The sequence below is a fragment of the Haliotis cracherodii genome, unplaced genomic scaffold (genome assembly GCF_022045235.1).
Source record: "Haliotis cracherodii isolate W230 unplaced genomic scaffold, xgHalCrac1.p SCAF_17, whole genome shotgun sequence".
Lineage (NCBI taxonomy): Eukaryota > Metazoa > Mollusca > Gastropoda > Lepetellida > Haliotidae > Haliotis > Haliotis cracherodii.
Window position 1 is genome coordinate 23,814,991 of NW_027266272.1, and position 20,043 is coordinate 23,835,033.

At 42.4% G+C, this 20,043-nt stretch overlaps 1 protein-coding gene across 1 annotated transcript in view; it reads left to right on the top strand.

Annotated features, from left to right (window-relative positions):
* Nucleotides 1–20,043, top strand: part of LOC139464711 (ankyrin and armadillo repeat-containing protein-like) — a 36,287-nt gene that overhangs the window by 11,908 nt on the left and 4,336 nt on the right. The window contains exons 8-18 of the mRNA XM_071246228.1: nucleotides 1,023–1,589; nucleotides 2,254–2,547; nucleotides 3,150–3,443; nucleotides 8,136–8,337; nucleotides 9,575–9,783; nucleotides 11,612–11,716; nucleotides 12,336–12,749; nucleotides 13,061–13,154; nucleotides 13,471–13,621; nucleotides 14,794–14,947; nucleotides 15,478–15,639. Coding sequence (XP_071102329.1) covers nucleotides 1,023–1,589; nucleotides 2,254–2,547; nucleotides 3,150–3,443; nucleotides 8,136–8,337; nucleotides 9,575–9,783; nucleotides 11,612–11,716; nucleotides 12,336–12,749; nucleotides 13,061–13,154; nucleotides 13,471–13,621; nucleotides 14,794–14,947; nucleotides 15,478–15,639 — 2,646 coding nt within the window. The remainder of the gene's footprint in view (nucleotides 1–1,022; nucleotides 1,590–2,253; nucleotides 2,548–3,149; nucleotides 3,444–8,135; nucleotides 8,338–9,574; nucleotides 9,784–11,611; nucleotides 11,717–12,335; nucleotides 12,750–13,060; nucleotides 13,155–13,470; nucleotides 13,622–14,793; nucleotides 14,948–15,477; nucleotides 15,640–20,043) is intronic.

Sequence of the window (20,043 nt, forward strand, 5' to 3'; positions counted from 1 at the left end):
TAATCAGTCTCGTTAATCCGACACAGTGGTTAGCGTACTCCGTGGTCATCTGCCTGCAAGCACACAGCCCGTGTTTTGATGTGAGACGAGTCGGCTGGTAGCTGTATATTACAACGGCTGCAGAGATAAACCTGCTAAACAGTAAACAATTAATTAACAATTAGTGTTTGTATCGTTATCTAGCGTGTAGTTCTCCGATTTTCGATCACAAACATTGATACTACTTAATTTCGTTTATCCGACATACTCATTAATACGACATAATCATATGCAACCAACCATGTCGGATTAACGGGACTTGACTGTATGGGCAAACGAACACTGCTCTGTACCTTTATTCATTTAATCCAGAAGTTTATTAATACAGACAAATTACCGTATTTGACGTAATAAGCGCCCTGCTCTAATAAGCGCCCACGGCAATATTTGTTAATATAGTGAACAATCGCTATTAGCACCCCTTTCGATTGATCAATGTACACAAGACTTAAATATATTCGTGTATAATATGTGGGTTATATGCATTCTTAATTATGGGAAATTAAATTCTGGAAAAATATATCTGTCATATATAAACATTTCAGGCTGTCGGCATAAACCACGAAATTTACGATCTTTCAACTCTGTTGATTTTCACCAAAATATTATTCTGATAAGAGCCCCAATTTCTAATTTTGAGAGCGCCCTGGGCACTTATTATGTCGAATACGGTAACTGGGGGCAGTTCTGAATGGAATAAGAAGGTTTCAGTGGTCAGAGTGACAGAGAATGGATTGATCATGAAGGAGGGAAAGGGCCCTATCGACACACAATGTTGCAATGTGATAGAGTGTAATCCAAGTAGCATGATACTCTACTCCTGGAAACTAGTTAAGCACCTCTTACTCTTTCACATGATATAGTCATATTTATAATGTATCCTGTGGTTTGAATGCCTTTGGTCTAGATGGATGTGTCAATGTAAACGATGTGCATAGAATCTATATCCTATAGCCTATTGTCTTTGTTGCCATGCCAACCAGGAGAGACAGAAAGTGAAGGTAACCATGGTAATGCTGCTAGTCAGCAAGGGGTCAACGCTGATCACCGCAACTATCCACAATCACTGCTGCTAAACATGTGTAATTATCACCATGTGGACACACCCAATTGTTGCTGCCTCTACCTGGCCCTTCCCTACTCGTCCTCCTGCCCATCCCTACTCCTGGCCCTCCCCTACTCTTCCTGCCCCTCCCCTACTCTTCCTGTCCCTCCCCTACTCTTCCTGTCCCTCCCCTACTCCTCCTGCCCATCCCTCATCCTGGCCCTCCCCTACTCTTCCTGCCCATACTACTCCTGTCCCTCCCCTACTCTTCCTGTCCCTCCCCTACTCCTCCTGCCCATCCCTCATCCTGGCCCTCCCCTACTCTTCCTGCCCATACTACTCCTGGCCCTCCCCTACTCTTCCTGTCCCTCCCCTACTCCTCCTCCTGCCCATCCCTACTCCTGGCCCTCCCCTACTCTTCCTGACCCTCCCCTACTCCTCCTCCTGCCCATCCCTACTCCTGGCCCTCCCCTACTCTTCCTGACCCTCCCCTACTCCTCCTCCTGCCCATCCCTACTCCTGGCCCTCCCCTACTCTTCCTGACCCTCCCCTACTCCTCCTCCTGCCCATCCCTACTCCTGGCCCTCCCCTACTCTTCCTGACCCTCCCCTACTCGTCCTCCTGCCCATCCCTACTCCTGGCCCTCCCCTACTCTTCCTGACCCTCCCCTACTCCTCCTCCTGCCCATCCCTACTCCTCCTCCTGCCCATCCCTACTCCTGGCCCTCCCCTACTCTTCCTGACCCTCCCCTACTCCTCCAGCCCCATCCCCTACTCTTCCTGCCCATCCCTACTCCTGGCCCTCCCCTACTCTTCCTGACCCTCCCCTACTCCTCCTCCTGCCCATCCCTACTCCTGGCCCTCTCCTACTCTTCCTGACCCTCCCCTACTCCTCCAGCCCCATCCCCTATTCATCCTGTCCATCCCTACTCCTGGCCCTCCCCTACTCTTATTGTCCCTCCCCTACTCCTCCTCCTGCCCATCCCTACTCCTGGCCCTCTCCTACTCTTCCTGACCCTCCCCTACTCCTCCGGCCCCATCCCCTACTCTTCCTGCCCATCCCTACTCCTGGCCCTCCCCTACTCTTCCTGACCCTCCCCTACTCCTCCTCCTGCCCATCCCTACTCCTGGCCCTCCCCTACTCTTCCTGACCCTCCCCTACTCCTCCAGCCCCATCCCCTACTCTTCCTGCCATCCCTACTCCTGGCCCTCCCCTACTCTTATTGTCCCTCCCCTACTCCTCCTCCTGCCCATCCCTACTCCTCCTACTGCCCATCCCTACTCCTGGCCCTCCCCTACTCTTCCTGACCCTCCCCTACTCCTCCAGCCCCATCCCCTACTCTTCCTGCCATCCCTACTCCTGGCCCTCCCCTACTCTTCCTGACCCTCCCCTACTCCTCCTCCTGCCCATCCCTACTCCTGGCCCTCCCCTACTCTTCCTGACCCTCCCCTACTCCCCTTCAGGCCCCACAACCGCCGCCCCCACCCCCCAACTACCCCCTACTCCTCCTGACCCCTCCTGCCATCCCTCTACTACCCCTACCCCAATCCTACTCCTGGCCCTCCCCTACTCTTCCTGACCCTCCCCTACTCCTCCAGCCCCATCCCCTACTCTTCCTGCCATCCCTACTCCTGGCCCTCCCCTACTCTTCCTGACCCTCCCCTACTCCTCCTCCTGCCCATCCCTACTCCTGGCCCTCCCCTACTCTTCCTGACCCTCCCCTACTCCCCTTCAGGCCCCACAACCGCCGCCCCCACCCCCCAACTACCCCCTACTCCTCCTGACCCCTCCTCCCATCCCTCTACTACCCCTACCCCAATCCTACTCCTGGCCCTCCCCTACTCTTCCTGACCCTCCCCTACTCCTCCTCCTGCCCATCCCTACTCCTGGCCCTCCCCTACTCTTCCTGACCCTCCCCTACTCCTCCGGCCCCATCCCCTACTCTTCCTGCCCATCCCTACTCCTGGCCCTCCCCTACTCTTCCTGACCCTCCCCTACTCCTCCTCCTGCCCATCCCTACTCCTGGCCCTCCCCTACTCTTCCTGACCCTCCCCTACTCCTCCAGCCCCATCCCCTACTCTTCCTGCCATCCCTACTCCTGGCCCTCCCCTACTCTTATTGTCCCTCCCCTACTCCTCCTCCTGCCCATCCCTACTCCTCCTACTGCCCATCCCTACTCCTGGCCCTCCCCTACTCTTCCTGACCCTCCCCTACTCCTCCAGCCCCATCCCCTACTCTTCCTGCCATCCCTACTCCTGGCCCTCCCCTACTCTTCCTGACCCTCCCCTACTCCTCCTCCTGCCCATCCCTACTCCTGGCCCTCCCCTACTCTTCCTGCCCCTCCCCTACTCCCCTTCAGGCCCCCCAACCGCCGCCCCCACCCCCCAACTACCCCCTACTCCTCCTGACCCCTCCTCCCATCCCTCTACTACCCCTACCCCAATCCTCTCCCCCGCCCCTCCCCTCCACAATCTCTTCCTCTCGCCCCTCTCTTATCGCCATCTTATCCAAACTAAAGAAATTTCTTATCAGCCATAGGGTAATTTTAACATAGGAATTCCATTCAGGTGAAATATGTTTCCTTATGTCTTGTAAAACCTTTGAAGGGTAGACTATGTGTATTTGAATACATGGTCACTGTTTATACTTACACAACTACCTCTCATGATGTCTGTATTCATATAGGCCGATGGCCTACACTTACGAAAATAAACCGAATTGAATTGTATTCATATTTAATGTAGGACAAAACACAAGTAGTTCTCAGTGGTTAAATCACAACTTCTCATTGCATCTTTCTGCATGTATAGGCTATCATCCAGTTCGCAAACAATTCCATCGCTATGACAACTACCTGTATATAAAGATAGTGTTGTAGGCCTGTTGTAGCTAAAGTCACAGAATAGACGCAGGCATCACAAGCCCCAGCAGAGGGTCGTAGAGCATGTATAGTTGGTCAGTGTAGGCTTGAGGGATGTAAGTATGGCATGAGTAATATTCCCCTGACTGGTGAGGATGAGCCAGCATATTTCACCTTGCCTCACCCCACGGTATTTTTACGGAATGTCCATCACTCCTTGGCTTCAGCACATGTTGTTGTCATGGCTTTTGATGTTGTTGTTGTGCTGTCACTGCTGCCGTGGTGTATGGTGGTAGTGGTGACATCTCTCACATGTTTTATTGTGTAATTTTAGATTTTCAGATTCCAGCTATTTTATGAATTCCCTCCTTTTTCTGTCTATTATTAGAATTGAATTTACTTGGAACATGTGGAAATGTTTAGCAGTTTAGATAAAGTCATATAATGTCACCACAAGTACAGATAGTGTGGACAGTGATGTGACTCTGATATTAACAAGTAATATTTGGCCATGATATATTAACTAAAGAATTGGGTGTTCTGTAACTGTACTACAGTCATATGAAAAAATCGGGTGTTCTTTAATGAAACTATAGTCATATGATGAAATCAGGCTTTCTTAACTTAACTATAGTCTTATGAAAATATCAGGTGTTCTTTAACGAAACTATAGTCATATGAAGAAATCAGGCGTTCTTAACTTATCTATAGTCTTATGAAAATATCAGGTGTTCTTTAATGAAACTATAGTCATGTGAAGAAATCAGGCGTTCTTAACTTATCTATAGTTTTATGAAAATATCGGGTGTTCATTAACAAAACTATAGTCATATGAAGAAATCAGGCGTTCTTTAACTTAACTATAGTCTTATGAAAATATCAGGTGTTCTTTAACGAAACTATAGTCATATGAAGAAATCAGGAGTTCTTAACTTATCTATAGTCTTATGAAAATATCGGGTGTCGATTTCGGTCGACTGCAGGATTTGCAATGCATGTGTATCGACATGGGCATCGACAGATATTTTACAAATCTTTTCATGTTTTTAATCACTGTGCTCACGTGATTTGATGCACTTCGCGAGCTAAGACCCGTTATATTACAATATAGATCTTGATCTCCGATCAGATCGTGTTGACTGGGCACCGCCATTTTGTTTGAAGCAAATGCAAGTGATATGAGAGGTGGAATCTGATTGGTCAATAGCATGGGCATAGGAGGGACATAACTCCTAATTGCCACTGGTGGCGCTACGATCGATCCCAGAAATTCCTGCCTACTTTGGCAAGCGTGGAAACTGGACTTTTAGAGTCAGGTAACTCCCTTGCCTCGGGAAGATGAGTTTTAGGGACAAAAGGCTCAGCATTTGGTTCCAAATTCTATTAAGCATGGTTGAATCTATAATAGATAATATAGCTGTACATTGATTATGCATTGTTTTTCTCGTAATGTGATGATTACTTTAAGCGTACCCTGGTCGTGTCACATGTCACTGGTTATGACATCTTGGCCTAGATTGGAAATGGACTCGGAAGAAAATGTATGTCTGCAATCTTTTTATTACTTGCCCATGAAGAGATCACCCGTTTAATAAACATACAGCTGTATTACACATTGTGTAATACCAAAACGCGTGCTTATGTACTCTCAGAACACGTTTAACGAACAAATATTGAAAGCTCTCAACAACCCTTGGCTTATTCAACGACATTGCGTGTGGAGATAATAGATCACTGGGAGGAGCTTATGCACACTCGATGACCCCAGCAACCTTGTTGCTAGGCTGACGTCACATGGCATTGTTTCGCAGATGGATCTTGCAACAAAATTCCAAAAATCATTGGGTATTGTGACATGATTGTAAACTTTGAGGTGCAAGGCCCCGTTCCACAAGGCGATCATATTGTAGCGCAGGACAGTCGGTAGTCTAAGTTAAAGTATGTGAGTTGCGATAGCCTTAGCGCTACGATAATTTTGTGGGACAGACGCCTGAATTTTAAAGGTGGACTATTGTATGATATCAAATTCATACGCTTCAACTTTTGACGTGTTTGAAGTATTATTCTGTTTAACTCAATTGGATTATGCCATGGATCGTGTAGGTGTCAGCCTATTCACATTCAACAGTATAATTCTAAAAACATTATGAATGGCAAGTAATAAATAAAATACTAAACTAGCTCCAGTGTAAAACCAATTTTATGAAACTCGTGAATAGTTGTGGTATCTAAACGAGCTAGTTTAGTATTTTATTTATTACTTGCCATTCATAATGTTTTTAGAATTATACTGTTGAATGTGAATAGGCTGACACCTACACGATCCATGGCATAATCCAATTGAGTTAAACAGAATAATACTTCAAACACGTCAAAAGTTGAAGCGTATGAATTTGATATCATACAATAGTCCACCTTTAAAATTCAGGCGTCTGTCCCACAAAATTATCCACCAACAATACCTGATATTGGGTGATTTTGAGCCTAACTTCTTGCATCCCCCCATTGCTCTCCCTGATGTTAAATCTGCTGCACCGTCAAGAGTTACGGGCCCTTACCGTGCTGTTGACCTGTCAGATAGGGTGGCGTGTAAATCATGTGAAGAGACGACAGGCTTTGGAGAATATTTTCATACACTTCCAATATTGGTCACATGCGGGCCATTTTGTTAGACGGCCATGAACAACACAGTTTGTTCCAAAGGTAAATGTATTTAACTTGGTTTCATTTGAAGAAAATACAGGATTTGAGTCCAGTTTACCAGTTTTTCAACCAATCGGATGTCAGATATTTGTTTCTTTATTATGCTTATTGCCATGGTGATGAGGATGACTGACACCCGTGTTTTAATATAGTTTCATATACACAGCGACGAGGTAAGACATGTACAATGTAATGTTGAATATGTGGAACCAAGGAAGATAGGAAAATATTTTAAAACTTTGAAACAAAATTCTGTTTGATTTTCACTTCTTGGAATAACAGGAAAACTTGTTGGAAAACTTGGTTCTTAAATTTTTATAAAAGATTTAGTTTTTGACAGGCATTTCTCAATATTCTGAAAGTGTCTCGTTTAGTTTTGAAATTAATCATAGGAATTGTGATATCTTGGTTCTTCATTTCTATACTTAATATTTTTTCAGCTAACAATAATATAACTGTTTCAATTAATGTAATATGCATACATGTTAATTAATTCAAATATGGATTTCAATAACTAAGTTTTACAACACTGACAACACAACAATCTGATATTGCAATAGCATGTTTACCTATAACAAGGATGTGATTAGCCACAGCACGATGTCACAGCATGGATAGGGCACTGGTAGGCTACGTCATGCATACAGTTGCACCAGGGAGTGCCAGGCACTTGCACCATGCGATGAGGGAATGCACCTTCTGCACACATGCACAACACTGCACAACTTGAGTGTATAACACATATTAATTTCAAGTTGATTTTATCTTATTGCTTCTTGTTGGAATGACATTGTTTTATGTAATATTAACCATGATTATGATACTGAAGGTAGGTTGTATTTTATTAGGAACAATGTTTGAAAGAGAATAAAATATATTAACCTATTGTTAGTGATATTACCCAAAGTATAACAGAATATTTCTTATGGCATTCCTTGTACATGTCGTGCAATGTGCTAATGATAAGTTCAACATGTCACCAGTTATCTCCCCTTCCTTGAGATGATGCCATGTATTGCTGTACATGTTTTGTAAAATATTTAACAGCCCAGACAAAGGCCTTCATTTCCTTTTTTATCAATATTTTCCATTTTTGTGTTTTAAGCCCAATTTGTCTTTAGCATTGTTTTAAATTGTAGCCAGACATGGATGTTTTTTTACAGTGTTTTAACTCGTGTCACTAACCACAAGATCATATCATTTCCGTTAACCCAAGATTTGTCTACTCATCTTTAACCAGTAATCCCATACACACAATCCAAGTGATTGCTGAAACAGGAAATACTACAGCTGTTAACATTAAAATAAAGACTGACATGGATAACATACTTGGTCACCTTTAATAATATCTGGTGAAGAATCCTACGAATGTCAGTTAGTTAATCAGCCCTACTGTTTGAAAACAGAGTTAAATGGAATTTCACAATTGAGGTAAGAGAACTGTGTTGTGTTTATGTATAGTTGTATGAAGCTAGCATCTTTACACAGGTCCGACAGCCCTGCATGTGGCGGCGCGGTGTGGGGCCCTCGATGCTGTCGCGTGTCTTCTCTCCAACTATGCCAATATCCTGGCCACAGACCAAGATGGCTGGGCCCCCATTCATCATGCTGCCTTCTTTGACCATGAATCCATCATCAAAATGATGATACGAAAAAACACCGGGCTCCTCGAACTGACCACGAAGAATGAGTAAGTGGATCTGTGATGAGATTCTGATGGTACACCTGGTCCCAATGGGTCCTGGTCGGGGATATGATGTCAGTATCATTAGTTATGGTGTCTTTAGTTGCCTTATACGGTGTCATAATAGGTTAGTAGAAAAATATTGGGCGAGGCCTCATAACACCATAGCGAATTTATTATGCCGAAAAGTTTACACTTTCTGGTATCCATATCGCACATTTTGTCTTTTATCAGAGATTTCCTCATCGGTGCTACATGTACTAGCAAAGCGTTTGACAGCCATTGCTTATGTCAAAGGGAGACCACTCTTCAAACCTTAGAGGCCAAACCTCGTTGAAAAAAACTATAATCTTTATCAATTAAGTCACGAATGTGATCTAAAAAACAGATTAATGTCCTTGCACATCACAATTAATGATAGTAAAACACCAAACAGTGTCAAATAAACGAATTTCGTTACCAGCATTTCCATGTGAAATATGTGAGGTGGGTGTTGGAAAATCCAAGATGGCTGTTACTGGCGGTATACAGTCTCATATTAGGTCAGTATCAACCATCTTGGATTTTTTCTGACGGTGTACGGGCTCATGTGGGGTCAGTAGTTCTGCTCTCTGATTGGTCAATCTCACTTTGAGACATAATATAATGTCATATGATGTGTATTACACTATTCAGGTGGTGGTATGATGTGTATTACAGTAAACAGGTGGTGATATGACGTTAATATAATGTCATATGATGTGTATTACAGCATTCAGGTGGTGGTATGATGTGTATTACAGTAAACAGGTGGTGATATGACGTTAATATAATGTCATATGATGTGTATTACAGTATTCAGGTGGTGGTATGATGTGTATTACAGTAAACAGGTGGTGATATGACGTTAATATAATGTCATATGATGTGTATTACAGTATTCAGGTGGTGGTATGATGTGTATTACAGTAAACAGGTGGTGATATGACGTTAATATAATGTCATATGATGTGTATTACAACATTCAGTTGGTGATATGGTATAAAATTAAAATATAAACACTTTTTGTGCAGTTGTCTTCCGTAAAATTTAATTATTTCATTACAAATGTAAAACCTTGAAATTTATATTCTCCCTACCTAACACACAGGGACATTTCACCACCCCTTGTAGTGTATCTTAAAAAGTAGTTTTTAGGGCTTTTAGGGTTTTATGTTAGAAGGGTGGAATGAGCAGTCTCAGAAGTTAGTTGACATTGTTCCAGGATGAAGTCATCCCCTCTCCTACTGGCAGCAAGTTCCGGCGCCCTGTCTGCGGTGCAGTGTCTCATCCTGCTCGGCTCCGATATCACCAAGACGGACGGGGACAACAACGGCATGGTGAACCTAGCGGCGTTGCGGTTCCACACCAACATCCTTGAGTACCTGATAGAGTGGAACCACCCTAATGTGCCGGTGTGGGAGATCCTTGTAGGTAGGTGGTCAACTCAAGTCATGTCGTCTATGTGTATCCGCCATATATATATATTCCCTCTGCATGTGTACCGTATTTTCTTGAGTATAGTGCAGACTTTTTTCCCCCAAAACACAGCTGTGTAGAGGTGATGCGAATTGTACAGGCCATAATGAGTTTTGATGGGTATATTTCCCCCAACGCAAAGACTAATATTACTGTGAGCATGTAACACCGGAAATACCATGTCAACAAATACTGAAGCACGCAAATTAATCATGTAATTACACTGTCTGGTTATAAAAAGTGTTCTTTGTATATCTGGACTTATGTTTGTAACTTATTTCATTAATTTTATTCAAAATTCCTTTTAGTATTATTTTAATTAATTTAGGCAAAACGGGTGTGAAACGATCGGAAGATCACACAACTCACCATTATTAACAGCATTCATGCTCAGATTACCCCTATTGACGCCTTGGAAAGAACTTTAGTTGACAGAATGGACACATATATCATAAATGCCATACTTTGACTCGTTAAAAGTCATATTTGTTGTAGTTTGACGATTCTATGTCAACATGTAGGTGTTGCGATCACGTGCGCGGGAGCCTCGAAGGTGACTGGTCAAATTGTTAGTAGTTTTGTCAAGTGGTAAGAGTTACGAGGGGATTTCCAAATTGAAATGAAAGGTTAACCCAGAAAGTGTTAGTGCATTCACAAATGTTTGGAATATTGTCACTGTTGATTGACAAGAAAGAATTCTCTCTCAGCTTTTGAATCCGGAATAGTGTTGGAAGCTGTCTGGATTTCAGTGTTTCCAAATACCGTATTCGACGTAATAAGAGCCCACGGCGATATTTCATCATATATTGGCTAGTTAACAATCCCAATTACCACCCCGTCAGATTGATCAATGTACACAAGACTTATTTATTTGTGTGTAATACGCACTCGTGTGTTATATGCACCCTTAATTATGGGCAATTTAAATTCTGGAAAATATATCTGTTGTGTATAATACGCACAGACTTTTCTTATGTATCATTTCAGGCTGTTAGCATAAACAATGAAATTAATGATCTTTCAACTCTGTTTTTTTTCTCACCAAAATTATATTCTAATAAGAGCCCCCTATTTCTAATTTTGAGAGTGCCCTGGGCACTGAATATGGTAGGTATCAAAACTGCATTCGAAACAAGTAAGGTCAAAAAGGCTTCTTGTCACTCTTATAAAGATACAGCCAGCCTATTTGAAACTGTCTTATCCAGAAACTTCTAGAATGAGGAAGCCTGCCACGTTCATGTACACAACAAGGGCAGATAACTCTAATTGTAGTACAGGACTAGTCTGGAAAGCTCCACACTGTTTGCTGCTGTTCAAATCTGGCCGGGACAACACTGTTACTAGTGATTTAATCATTTGCTGCCACTGACATGTACTGCAAATATATTTACAACATGTATTCCATTGTCTTGTGTTGGCCATGTTATATGTACTTGCCGTCTGCTTGTTAAATTGATATCATATGTGAATCATGAAGATCTGGAATAGGTAGAATAGGTTTTTAGCAAGCCATGCTTGTCATAAGAGGCGACTAAAGAGATCGGGTGGTCAGGCTCGCTGACTTGGTTGATGCATGACATCATATCCAAATTGCGTGGATCGATGCTCATGATGTCTATCACTGGATTGTCTGGTCCAGATTCTTTTTACAAACCAGCGTCATATAGCTGGAATATTGCTGAGTGCGGCGTTAAGCAACAAACAAACAAACATCAAATCATATGTATAGTCTGGCTGCCTTTTACAATTCATGTCATGTGTATATTCCGTCTGCATGTTTCAGCCATGTTGAATGCTGAGTCGTTGATGAAGAAGGACAGTGCTGTGAAGTGTCTGGAGGTTCTGTCCACGTCCAAGGAGGATCACTGGAAGGCCATCTTGTATGCAGGTCAGGACGGCATCACGATATCGTCTGCCAGTTATCTTGAAACTGTTGGAAATTTTCCTGCATATTCAATAGCAACAAAACTCCTAATAAATAATAATAAAGTCATCACAATGTTTATTGAGTGGGAGTTGTTTATCATACAATAAAACACTGCAGGGAGAATAAACCATGAGGGGCGCATGTTCGAAACGCCAGACGACATCTTCTAATCTCCAGAAATGAACAATGTTTTATTAGAAATAAACTACGCTTGGTTCTTTATTGTTTTCTACTATTCATCGTGTAGCTGTTATATATTATGCCATGTTTTTACCCGAAAGAATGCTATGGTGCCACTCAATTATGATCCCAGCTGAGAAAAATTTAAATTGTATTATCGATTTTATCGGAGGTTTACCTCGTCTCAACCATGTTGTTTCACAGACTAACCATTTACTGCTGGCTGGCAAATTTCGAAGATGTTTTGTATTAAATGGATTTTTAATCAACACTCGCAAATTAACAGATTCATTTATGAAAGCATGAAATCATAGGATTCTTTGTTTTTCCATTATGATGTTTCTTTTTTACAGCAGCATGAATTGAAAATCTTATTTGTAATGCCTACTTTGTCCACCAGGTGGCGTTCCGGCCCTTGTCAACCTGCTGAACCTGAACAACGAGGAGGTACAATCGGTGGCTGCTTCTGTGCTGTGTAACATCTCCGAACAAAACGACATCCGACTGGCTCTCACCACGGCAAATGCTGGACCAATCCTCATCCAGCTTCTCAGCTCCCCGGTGGACGATATCCAATCACGAGCTGCCATTATCCTCTCCGACCTGGCTTGTGTCCAAGGCAACCAGGAAGTCATTGCACAGAATGGTGGAATTCCCCCTCTGGTAAATCTCCTGGACTCAGAGTTGGAAGATGTGCTGGTGAACGCTGTGAACGCTATCCGGGTGCTGTGTGTTCGAAACCCCCCCAACCAGACAGCGGTGGCAGAGTGCGAGGGCATTGAGCCTCTTATTGAGTTCCTCTCTGTTGACTCAGGTAAGCTGGTCTTGCATGTCACCTCGACACCTTCAATAAGTGTGAAGGTGTGTTGGTAGATAATAGTGTGATCTAGTAGATAATCATTGACACATAAAACCGACGACCCAGGTTAGACTGACTGACTGACTGACTGACTGACTGACTGACTGACTGACTGACTGACTGACTGACTGACTGACTGACTGACTCACTGACTCACTGACTGACTGACTCACTGACTGACTGACTCACTGACTCACTCACTCACTCCTTGTAGGTAATGACATACAATGAAGAATGTGACAACTGAGGTACACTTTGCCTTGTAGAGACGCTGCAAGCTGCTACTGCTGCAGCCATTGCTGCCATGACAACAGGGCATCGGGAGAACCAGGATGCCATCATGGCTGAACGAGCTGCTAAGTAAGTCTGTTGGTCCTCATTGTCATAGTTTGATATCAGAATATCAGATTTTCCCTCCTGAGAAATTTGGGTTAGAAAAGGTTCCCAGCAAGGCTCCATTGATGATTGTCATACAGATATGGCACTGAAGTGCTTAGTTCCAAACTAAAATAACAGGTATCTAATCAACAGTTAGACTACCTCAAATTGTGGGTACATTACAGCGTGTAATACTAATACTAAAAAATATTATTAAAATATCTGGGAGTTTAAATTGTTACAACAATGACGCATTCAGTGGTAGTATGAATTATGGCATGTGTGATGTTTGGTGCAGGCCGCTGGTGGATCTGATCAAGCTCAACCGGAACGTGACAGTCCAGGTGAAGGCTGCAAGTGCTCTGGAGGCTCTGGCCGACAACAACACCGAGAGTCAGAGAGAGTTCCTCGCACTGGACGCTCCTAAAGCGCTGCTCAGATTGCTTAAGGTAAGCAGCGACCTTCGTTGGCTGATGCTTTCATGATATGAGTGAGTGAATGAGTGAGTTCCTCACACTGGATGCTCCTAAAGCATTGCTCAGATTGCTTAAGGTAAGCAGCGACCTTTGTTGGCTGATGCTATCATGATATGAGTGAGTGAATGAGTGATTTCCGCACACTGGACGCTCCTAAAGCACTGCTCAGATTGCTTAAGGTAAGCAGCGACCTTTGTTGGCTGATGCTATCATGATATGAGTGAGTGAATGAGTGATTTCCGCACACTGGACGCTCCTAAAGCACTGCTCAGATTGCTTAAGGTAAGCAGCGACCTTCGTTGGCTGATGCTATCATGATATGAGTGAGTGAATGAGTGAGTTCCTCGCACTGGACGCTCCTAAAGCGTTGCTCAGATTGCTTAAGGTAAGCAGCGACCTTCGTTGGCTGATGCTATCATGATATGAGTGAGTGAATGAGTGAGTGAGTTCCTTGCACTGGACGCTCCTAAAGCGCTGCTCAGATTGCTTAAGGTAAGCAGCGACCTCCGTTGGCTGATGCTATGATATGAGTGAGTGAGTGAGTTTGGTTTAATGCAGCTTTGAACAGTACATCCCAGTGTGTCAGCTTGATGTGGGATGAAAGCCTGAAGTGGTAGAGGTCTCAGACATTTACCACTGGTGAAACACATGATTACGGGTATGGTGCTGACAAACCTAGAAACATAATCAGGGAGTCTGAGTCACCTGTGCCCTTTCATGATAAACACAGAATGCCTGGAGCAACCTGCCCTGAGTTCAGTCCCCACCAACCTAAGCTTGTCCTAAGACTTAATTAATGGACCTGGTGTCAGGCAAGGTGAAATGGCCGATAGGGTGTTATTATGATACTTAGTACCAATTACTTGATTATTTGAAGGTCATAGTCACATAGCTGAAATATTGCACAGCTGACAAAAACAAAACAAACAGCCTCCAGACTGAAAACATCACTACCGATGCCATGGACGTTTTCTATGATAAATATTTACCTCAGAAGGAAGGATTTTATAGGTGAAAATAGGAAAGCAGCTCACTGATAAAATAAGTTTCTAATTGTCAAAACATGGAGAATATTGCAAGCAGATTAAATTCATTTTGTTGGTTGTAGTCAGAGTTTTCACATGGTGTCACGCTTTACGTTGCAGAACATCAACATAGAGGTCCGTGAACAGGGAGCCTGTGCCTTGTGGGCGCTGGCCGGACACACCAAGACTCAGCAGAAAAACATTGCACAGCGGATGGGCATCCCGCACATCATCCAGATGCTCCTGGAACCCACAGAGAAACTGCTGTATGTTGGTAGGTACAGAGAGTCAGCTATCTCTAGTATCTCTACCAGTCCCAGACAAATTCTGTGATAGAATTATCAAAATACAATCCCAAAATTTTGCGGTGAAAACGTTACCATTTTCCTTTAAAAAATTGATACGGTTCATTTTCATACTTAAAATAAATTATGTTTAGATGTAAACATAGTTTATGTAGTCATAATACCACAAGAACGTTTAAAAGGAAAATTAATTATTTCAAATTTCGTCTTATTGTAGGATTCATATTTTGTATGTTTGAATTGCATGTTAAATGTTTAGGTATTGTTTGAGTGCAAACTTTGAAAGAAAGGCTTAAAAATAATGAAAATTAGTGTATTGATTGATCAAAAAGGGCAAATTCCGAGATTTTTCTGCAATTCTGCAGAATGTTATATTTTGAGGCTGCACTACAGGTTGTATATGATTCCCTGTTGATGGTAGCTGTATGATGACATATTCCCCTCAGGATGTATGTGGTTCCCTGTTGATGGTAGCTGTATGATGACATATTCCCCTCAGGTTGTATGACGTCTATTGCTCTCGGGAGGGAGAGTATGGAGAATCAGAACGCCCTAGCGAAGGCTGATGCTTTCCAGCAACTTGTCCGCCTGCTGCGTTCCAACAAGACATCTGACCGGGTGCTGCTGATGGTGATCAAGGTGCTGGGAACGCTCTGTGTTGGTGAGCACTGCCAAGTTTGTTTATTTCTTTGAAAGATGGTCTTAACTTTGCAAATATTGAGGATAACAGTAGACCTGAATCAGTTTACTCTTCTAACTGACATTTAGTCGTTTTGAATGTAGATTTGATACCTGTAAATACATTCGAAACTGAAACTGTCAGCACATTTCTGAAAAATGTACAGGTTTTGAGTTAGAGTTTGAATCAGTATTTTAAATGACTGCAAATTGGCTTTGTGACTTGGCAAATATTGAGGATAACAGTAGACCTGAATCAGTTTACTCTTCTAACTGACATTTAGTCGTTTTGAATGTAGATTTGATACCTGTAAATACATTCGAAACTGAAACTGTCAGCACATTTCTGAAAAATGTACAGGTTTTGAGTTAGAGTTTGAATCAGTATTTTAAATGTCTGCTAATTGGCTTTGTGAAAGAAGTGCTTTAAAATAAATATCTTCTTTCGCGGCAGTCATGAACAAAATGATTTAACATATTTTTTACACTGCTGACATACCAATCAGATTGCTGGAGTCTAAAAGTAAAAGGTCATGATAAACTTGATGTTCTAACTGTGTATGTTAACATCAAACACTGCTTCACACATGGCACTGGACATTGTGCTAGACCTAGACTGGAAATGACGTCCAGATGGTAGATCCTAGTGACGACTGTAATATCCCAGACGTTCTGGTACAACTGGTTTTGGTGCATTTTGGTAAAGGTACCGAAACTAGAATATGTTGTGATCATTTTAATACAGATTGTGTATTGAGCAACTGTGGTTCATGTGAAATTAAATTGAAATTTGAGACTTTCTAGAGAAAAGATATTCTATGCAATGGGTGTTAAAATATTGATTCCTAGAGCTATGGGTATCATAGCTGAGTGCTGCGATGGGATCGGTTGGTGAAGACATGACCGTACATCTTGTTTTCAGTGTCAGACCCTTTGGGCTCTCGGCTATTTGTATCATGGCCTAAAAAGATACTAAAGGAGGCCTACTGTACAGCTATTGTGCCCTCCCTGACTCTGGGGACCCGTGAAGACTCTGGGGTAGAATAGGTCTTCAGCATAAAAGGTGACTATGCTTGTCGTAAAAGGCGACTAACAGGATCGGGTGGTCAGGCTCGCTGACTTGGTTGATGCATGTCATCGATCCCAATTGCTTGGATCGATGCTCATGATATTAATCACTGGATTGTCTGGTCCAGACTCGATTATTTACAGACCGCCGTCATATAGCTGAAATATTGCTGAGTGCGGTGTTAAACAACAAACCAACCAAGCCTGTCTACCTGTAGTTTGCTGCTGAGAGAGTGTGTCTTCATCCAACCACAGGAGGGTGGTGGGTTAGCCTGGTGGTAAAAGCATTAGGTCAGGTTTAGTTCCGCACCATGAGTGAAGCTCATTTCTTGTGGCCCCCCCAACCCCCTCCCCCTTTGCTGGAATAGTACTGGGATATTGCTAAAAGCGGTGTAAAACCTTACTCACTCAACCACAGGAAGTGGAATGTTTGATTGTTGGTTGTTGGATTGGTTGTGTGATTGTAAGCACAACTTCTATATACCAAATGCATGCTCATGTCTCAGCTTATGCTATATACTATATAACTGTATATAACTGTATATAACTATATCAGAACTTTATTCCAGAATGTTTTTAAAAATGTTGAAATGTTAGCCAATAAGTTCTGTTTAAGAAATTTCACTGTGTTATGTATTTGCCACCTCCATGAAGCAAAACATGTAGATTAGGTCTTAGACAATTCTGTCAAATACTTGGGAACACTGATAATTGTTTTGACTCTATTTAAACTAATTCTTATTCTCACATAATTTGAGGTCTGTGCGGTAGCCCAGTGGGTAATGTGTCCATATGTCATGCTGAAGTCCTGGTGTCACATCCCAGGATCATTGCTAATGGCTGTGTAAACCCATCTTCACAAGGCAAGGGAGTTAACTGACTATAAGTCCTATTTCCACCCTTGCTGAACTAGGCTGGAATTGGGGAGTTATATTTCGGCTAGCATAGTCTATGCATAGTCCAATCAAAATCACATAATGAAATGGACTTCTTGGATATGTTCCACCGAACGATCATAGCACTAAGTCAGTTGTAAGCCCATGTTAAAGAATTTGAGTTACGATCATCTTAGCGCTACGATTGATTTGTGGAATGGGGCCTGGTTGATTAACAATATGGCAACTGCCGTTCAGATATTGGTCGATTGCAGGATTTACAGAGCAATTCTTTTCATGTATTTAATCAACATGCTCAAGTGATTTGATTCACTTTGTGAGGTAACACCTGTATTATTACAATAAAGATCTTGATTATCAATCAGATCGTCTTGACTGTGCACCATCATTTTGTTTGAAGCAAATGCAAGTGATATGAGATGTGGAATCTGATTGGGCAATAGAAGGGATATAACTTGTAATAGCCACTGGTGACACTACGATCAAGCTGGGAAATTCAAGCTAAGTTAGGCAAGGGTGGAAACTTTTACAGTTAGTTAACTCCCTTGACTCACTAACACACTCACTCCCAAGTCTATGGTGTGAAGACTTTTATATAAACTGATTATATGCTATGAAAGCATGTATATGTACATCATTTTTTTCAGTGGATTCTCCGGAAATTTGGGGTAGAGCTTAAGTTTTGTCAAGCTATGACAAGTTTAAAGAATTAGCTCTAAATATAGCAGATTTTTGTTTATGCTCAAAGGCATGATCTATTATTCAAGTTTTAGTCTAACAACTCATGCATCGTTCATCATTAGTTTTAGTTTTGAATGAATCACGTAATATTGTCTTGCACATGTATACCGCACAATTGAAACGAATGTCAGTTGCGAATAGGAAATCAGCATATCATATTCTGAGTAATATTTCCTTACCATGAATAATAGGTAACTGCACACCTATATTTTGTTACGCAATAAGCATGTGTAAGTGAGAGATCTCATGGCAATGGCTGGTTTGGCCTTCCAGCAGGGGAGACTACTCTGTGTATGCAGCAGGGGAGACTACTCTGTGTATGCAGCAGGGTAGACTACTCTGTATATGCAGAGGTATGCTCAGCTGCAATCTCATTAAAATCAGATCTTAGTTCTCGCTCTCGTGAAACAAAAATCTGAGGACATCCCATTACGGGTCATGTCAGAATGACCTTTCATCTGACCAATCAAAGTGTCGCTTACCAGATCATGAAAGTGACAGTCGGAATGTGTTTTTTAATCATGCAACTTTGAAAACGTTAACACGGGGTATTCCAAATGACATTTACGTCCCATACGACTGATTCCGTCAAAATTATCGTCTATCTCTCGCTTCTGTGGGATAAACATTTGAACGGAGGCGGCGTTGCACAGTATGTGGGAAGCACTGCCATACAATTGCAACCATTTGTTAGACATTCCGGAATGTTCGTTTGTTCAGTTTTCCAAATTTTAATTGAGAACTGTATCAACATATTTTTCAAGCATAGTCTGAAATGGTCACCAGGTTGAAACGTGTGCCGTAAAGCTCGTGAAAGCTGCTCTCTAACTGGCTGATATCGACTTCTTGTTAGTCGTGTCAGGGGTCAGTCAAAGTTTGCGAAAGGTCATTCTGATGTGACCCGTAATGGGATGTCCTCAGATCTTTGTTTAGCGGCAGCGAGAACTTAGATCTGATTTTAATGAGATTGGCTCAGCTGTTATTTGTATTCAATGTAAAGTTTAAGGTATTTACCGTTTCAAGGCTGATGGCACCATGCAGCTGTAGGTGGGAGCGCGTAGTGCACATGTATGTCAATTATCCTTATTTATCAGGAAGTATGGGATAAACAGAGTATGTTGTGTAAGTGTTATATCGCCATATCACACGCTCAGCTTCTTCATATGCCCCCTGGGGATTCCAGGTCTCCAGAGCATCATGCACGTTAGAGGATCAGGGGTTGCTGATCAGACTCTGTGACTTGGCTGATTTTATTATCATTCCCGACATCGTGATGGGTGCTCATGTTTTCAGCCACTTGTTTGCCTGGCCCGGAATTATTAAAAGGCCTCCACAATATAGCTGAAATATTGCTGATTTCAGGATTAAACATTGTTTATTAAAATAAGATGTGTGATGACAATAATCAACACATATTCTTTTTATCAAATACTTACAGTTACAATAGAAATATCAATTCACTAACTTGTGCAGCAAAGAACCAGATTTGAGATCTGTGCGCAGTTTTGGAGTTTAGCTAGATAGAGTAGCACGCTGCAGACTTTGATGGTGTGTAATCAGGGATTGCTGGCAATGTGGAATATGTTCAAGTGACTGCTGCGTGTTATGACCTATATACACTGCCCTAGTTGGTCAGCGCGTAGAGCATGTACACCATAATGGAACACAACATGTTATTAATA